At 43.2% G+C, this 5760-nt stretch overlaps 1 protein-coding gene across 1 annotated transcript; it reads right to left on the bottom strand.

Annotated features, from left to right (window-relative positions):
• Positions 1 to 881: 881 nt before the first annotated feature.
• Positions 882 to 2701, bottom strand: LOC119418927 (gamma-crystallin S-1-like). Its single transcript, XM_037686220.1, has 3 exons — positions 2652 to 2701; positions 2350 to 2583; positions 882 to 1180 (listed from the first exon to the last, which is right to left on the bottom strand). The coding sequence occupies exons 1-3, from the start codon at positions 2661 to 2663 to the stop codon at positions 908 to 910; spliced, it is 519 nt and encodes a 172-aa protein (XP_037542148.1). The 5' UTR covers positions 2664 to 2701; the 3' UTR covers positions 882 to 907.
• Positions 2702 to 5760: the final 3059 nt, after the last annotated feature.

Below are 5760 nucleotides of genomic sequence, written 5' to 3'. Positions count from 1 at the left end.
ACAGAGCCTGTAGACCCCAACAGAACCTTTAGACCCCAACAGAACCTTTAGACCTCAACAGAGCCTGTAGACCCCAGTGACCATTGCTCAGGGAGGAGTTCTGTCCATTATTCAGGTGGACCTGCTGCCCAGGAAGACCAAGAGGCATCTGGAGCCAGTTTCTTCAGATCTGCTGTGGGATGGACTGCTGCAGGAGATCCTTCCTGCCCACAGCCATCAGCATCTATAACAACTCTTTAATGAAACCAGGATAATGAGCTATGACAACATTTAATTTCCCTTTGGGATTAATAAAGTATTTTGTATTGAATTTTTCCTCAGTTTCATGGTGAAAAGGACCACAAACCTTTACCAACTGGAAGGAAATTGAACTTTGTTAAGAGAAAGGAAATAATTGACACAGTTCGATCACTGCCAGGTTCCAGGAGATTTTGGGAAAAATTCTCGGGTGGGATTTGAACTGCAACGTAACATATTCAGTTCATGGATTCAGGTCACATGACCACTTTTTAGTGACAATTTTTTTAAAGAAAAGCAACTCATATCACATTTTTATTCTCAAGAATGGACTTAGATTAACTAAAGGCAGGAAAACAAAAACAGTAAACCCAACAAATCAAAGGAACTGAAGGCTTTTCTGATAATACGGTAAATGATTGTGAAGGTTTGATAGTTTTGGAACTATGGATAACACCTAATCCTGGGTGTGACAAGCATTGATGTTAGCAGAATGTTTTTTTCAGTCCTCTGATGAGGATCAGGATTTCAGATCATGACCACATCGTGTCCTGCTAGGAGAACATGTCCCCCAAAATCAGAGAGCAAAAACAAAACTGAATCAACCTGAATATTGCCACCATTTTATTCAGTGAGTGAACAAGACAAAGAGCAGACATTTCCTCTGCCTTTAAAGGTCAATTGCACGCCTGATGGAGCCAATCCTGGAGCTTATGCCACTCCACTCCATGAAGCTCCTGTACTGGCCCGGCCTCACGTAATAATTGTGCCCCCTGTAGTTGGGCTGTTCATACAGGAACCAGTGGCCCTCCATCACAGTGCACGAGTTGAAGTTCTGGAGGTGGAAGCGACCCATGAGGTTTGAACAGTCGTCCATCAACTCCATCATTTCGCCGCCCATGTCGAAGTGTTCATACAGACGAATCCTGAAGTTGCCGCTGTGCTGGCAGAAGACAAAGAAGCATAAAGATCAGTTTATTATCGTTGATGGGTTTAGCTGGGACAGCTGTTTGGTACACAAGGATCTTAGGGTTAGGGCTAAACACAACCTTTTTTAAAGCTATAGTTACAACTCCTGCCTAACCTACAACCCCAAGCATGGCAGGCATAACAACAACAGTTAAATATTTCCCGCTTGTATTTGTGACACTAGTTTCTCAACCACAACAAACTGGGAGGTTGGCACAGATTGTACAACTTTAATTCAGGAAGATCAAGGGTTCAGGGGGATGCCATCATCCAATGAGCAACCTTGGTTGTGTAACAAGTAAAAGACAGAAATGAAGCCACACTGGCTTAGATGTTGTCTGGATGCCAAGGTCCACTTCAGATGTTGGGTAACCAGGACATTCTGATAGGAAATGGGCTACAGGAGCATCACATTCATGGTTGAGGGCAGAGGATTTAACTCTGTTGGAATGCTACTATGCAAGCAAGCCTAGAGAGGGGGACTCCATAGGTAGGTTGTGGGAACTATGGAAATGTCAATACCCATCATCCAGACTGACTCAGAAACGACTTCAGACCCAGTTTCCAACATTTGAAAGACAGTCCTGCTATCACATCTAGGGACTGATGAGGCCCAACAAAGCACTACATCAAGGGGGGGGGCATGATGTCAAATCAGGGGGAATATACAGTCCATCACCTTCATTATCCAAGTATGGGTACCAGACCTCGTTAAAAAGCCCCAAGGCACTGAATACAAGGGTAGGTGACCTAAGAATGAAGATCATGTCCAAGTGAGGCACTAACCTGCACCCCTTGTCAAGGCTAACTGGCAATATACTTTCTGAAAATCTTCTAAAGAAGGTGAATGCAGCATCACTAAACGTCCCTACTGGTGTCATCACAAAGACCAATAAAATGGTTATACCACACCAGCAATGGTCTTTGAAACACTTGGCTATAAAAGTAAGGCTATAACTACTAAGGAGCATTGCTCCCCCAAGTAGGAGGAGTTTGAAAGCTTAGCTCGAGGCAACATGGAGAAGCTTAAGACTTTCCTTTCTGATAAATCCTATAGTTAGGGTTGACTTGGGTTCCCTGAGATATTCTGCTGCTTTAGGCTTAGGCAGGAATGCTTGGTTTTTAATCTAACATAGGACTTACCACTGGGATCACGCGACAGGACCTGACACAGTAACTCATGCCAGTAGTACTCATGTAGTCCCCCCTCCTCATGAAGTACTGGTTTCCAGTGAAGCCGGGCCGGTCGTAGACCACAAACATGCCGCTCTCCACTCGAATGGAGCGACAGTGATGAAACAGCAAGTGCAGGTCAGCACAGTCACTCATGCACTCGTAGTAACGACCTCCGAAGTTTCTGTCCTCGTAAAAAACGATCTGAAAAACAAAAACAGGTTCCTGTCTGTGTTTCTTCGTGAACACCCGAGGTGAAGCTGAATACAGACCTTTCCCACCATGGCTGCTCTCGAGGATCAAATCTATACCTGTTGTGTTCAAATCACCTGTTCCAGGAGGTCCTATATATCATTCTGTGTAAACAGCTGTGGTTGTTGTTATTTAAATGAGGCCTGGACTTCTGGTTTGGAACAGAAACAGGGCCTTTTCCAGCAGGAGCATGAACTGATGCCAGAACCATCAGGACCAAGTCCATTCACACATTCTGTGTATCCAGGACTAACGCTCGAGTTTTAAACCGATCTCACTAAAAACAAAACAATAAAACATTGCCAATATGGATTATAGACATGTTCAATTATCATATTGTCTTCTCTTGGTCCACACCCCTACAACAAGCACTTCTGAACATTCTCTGGTGTTTAGTTGTCTTTATTAAAGCTCTTGTATGATAAATACGATCAAGACAGACCAGTCTCTGTCCGAGGGTCCTGTGAGGTTTCAAATGCATCGAGACATTGCAGAAACAAACCCAGTGTCCTGTTTTACTTCCCATTTGAACCTTCTGAGACCCGAGCTTTTGTTTGGTGCATTTTTTCTTTCTCAAAGGAACATGGGATTAGTAGGACCTACCAAGTTAAATAACTAGACTCTGTCGTGGTACAGGAAGTGGCTATATATAAAAAAAGTCCTCATAGGAGGACAGTAGATTTATTTGCATTTTATATTTTTCTTAATAAATTCAGGTCAGAAGGTCCCAATAACTCTAAAAACAAAATGTCAGCTTTCTATGACAAGCAGCTCTAAAAAAAAAAAATAAAAAAATGTCCTCATATGAGGACACTGGGTTAAAATGGGACGGTTAAAATTCAAAATCACTGCCAATTTTGTTGATCTGCCACATCACTGTACCCGAACTCTGATACTGGTGACTACTGCACACTCTCCCAGCAGATGAGGACCAGTTGCAGGTTCTCCTGCAGGTAACTCAGCTCAGCTGTCTCCACCCTGCTCATCATCAGACCATCAGAGAAAAGATGCTCACATTGCCACTGTTCCATCTGGCTCTCTGAAACTGGGTAGCTGTGGTGTCTTCTAGTGATTCAGGAACTTTTGGAGAGAAGTCGTGATGGACATTTTCTTACAATTGTGTTGACAAAGATTCAAGGCTTCAGCAATGGAGACATCTGGTGGACAGCTAGGTCATGAGGACCTCAAGAGCACGACTGAAGCTTCAGTCACGTGTTGGCAAATTCATTCAACCTTTATTTCTACAGGTAGATCCCATTGAGCCTCGAGGACTCATTTACAGGAGAGACCTGATTTAACAAAGAAAGATGACAACAATAAACAGTTATAAAAAGTCATACTTCAGTTTAGTAGAAACTATACTACTTCTTTACTACTACTTCTTTAGTTAGACACTATTGGTCAGTCATATGCTTTGTTCATTGGTACAAAAGTATGATTACATCTCATTACACATTAAAATAAAGTTTTTTAGACAGATATACAGCAAAGTTCTGTGTTAGAAAGTTAAAACATTTGTTTTTGAAAAACTAATTATATACAGTATATATATATATATATATATATATATATATGGTGTAAAGTATATAGTGTCTCAGCATGTATCATTGCTGAAAGACATCTCCAGCTAGCATCTATAAATAATTATAATTTTGAGACCCGTTTTAAAAAGAAAAATACAATTCAAGTATTAAAACATAAAATAAAGATCCTAGGAATTATTATATTTGGTGGATGAATTGATCCCAAACCTATGAAAGCAGATTACTGAAAATCATCAAACTACACAAAATTCACTTTCCAAAACTGTCTCGGCACAAACCAACATTTTAAAAGTAAAATGATGCATCTTAAGCAGCTTGTGCAGCACCAAAGCATTCAAGTCTGTAAAACTGTGATTCACTTTGAACAGGTGGAAACTTTCTGAGCCAATGAGAGAAATGAAGCAGCGATGACGTCTGAAGCCTCCAATGTCATTCGTCACATGACGGTGGTGTTTTGCTACAAGCTCTGACATGGAGTGATAGATCAGTTACTTTTTACAGAGCTTTATAAATAAAGTTTTGTTATGGGATGGTGGCCCTGGTGGATGGGGCACTTGGTTGGTCTGACAACACATTCTGGTCTGACAGATTCTGGTAGGCCTGAGGCAGAGAGCCTGTGACTTTCAGGGACAGGCAACCAGTTTGTGGCTCTCTGGAAAGATGTGAACCAACCTGCTGCCTGGGACAGAAGATCTCTCTGAAGATGGGGCAACCAAGGTGTCCTCGGCAAGAGTGGTGAAAAGCATCAAAGACAAAGTGGGGCCAAATATCTTCCACAATCTAGGGGAGGTCATAATTGTCGCCAAGTTCATCTACCTGAAGACAGGGTGAGCCCACTGTTGTTTCTTGGAAGCCAGTTGTGACTGAAATGGGAAGCTAAGGCCTGTTCATGTACGCTGTCTGTCCTAACGATGACACGGTGGCACCTCAGTCTTGGCATGAAGTGGCAAGGTGCAAGGAGTACCACTCAGCTCCAGGACATTCATGTGTCCAGTTACCTAGTGACCAGTGTAGGGTCCGTTGATGCCACAACTCCATGAACTGCACACCAGCCTGTTGATGATGGACCACAGGTCCCAGAGTTCACCCTTACCTTAGGTTGTCTGGGTTTCTTCACCAGTTTATTGGGCTATGAAGTCCACCGTAAAGGCACCTCTGGACGGGCTGCATGTCAAGGAGTGCAAAAGGAACTACGTATCAGTGCCATGGCAGCCATCAGGCTCATAAGACAAAGGCAAAGCACCCAGCTGACAGAAGAATGCAGACAAAGCAGGCGGATACACACCTATTCTGTTCTTGGGCTCAGAATGACAGTGGCTGTCCTGGAATCCAAGACAATGCTGAGAAATGTGGTCAAGTGAAAGGATGGAGCTTGCTCTTCTGAAAGTTCAGGCACAAACCCCGAGTGTACTCCAACTGAAGAGCTACATGACAGCGATGCACTGAGTGAATGTCCAAAAACCAGAGCAAGGTCAAACAGCAGAAAGCTGAACTCGAACATTCTGTCCTTGAACCCAAATCCAGGACCCCTGACAGTGTTTCCCCTGGGTCACTGGCCTTGGCAGGGCGCTCATCTTTACGGTGA

Source organism: Nematolebias whitei, chromosome 13 (assembly GCF_014905685.2).
Source record: "Nematolebias whitei isolate Nwh7 chromosome 13, NemWhi1, whole genome shotgun sequence".
Taxonomy (NCBI): domain Eukaryota; kingdom Metazoa; phylum Chordata; class Actinopteri; order Cyprinodontiformes; family Rivulidae; genus Nematolebias; species Nematolebias whitei.
Note: the sequence above shows the minus strand (reverse complement) of the source record. Positions and strands in the feature narration are given on the sequence as shown.

Coding starts and splice junctions, on each gene's coding strand:
- LOC119418927 (XM_037686220.1), bottom strand. Junction 1,181..2,349: donor CCTGTCGCGTGATCCCAGTG/GTAAGTCCTATG, acceptor GTCTTCTGCCAG/CACAGCGGCAACTTCAGGAT.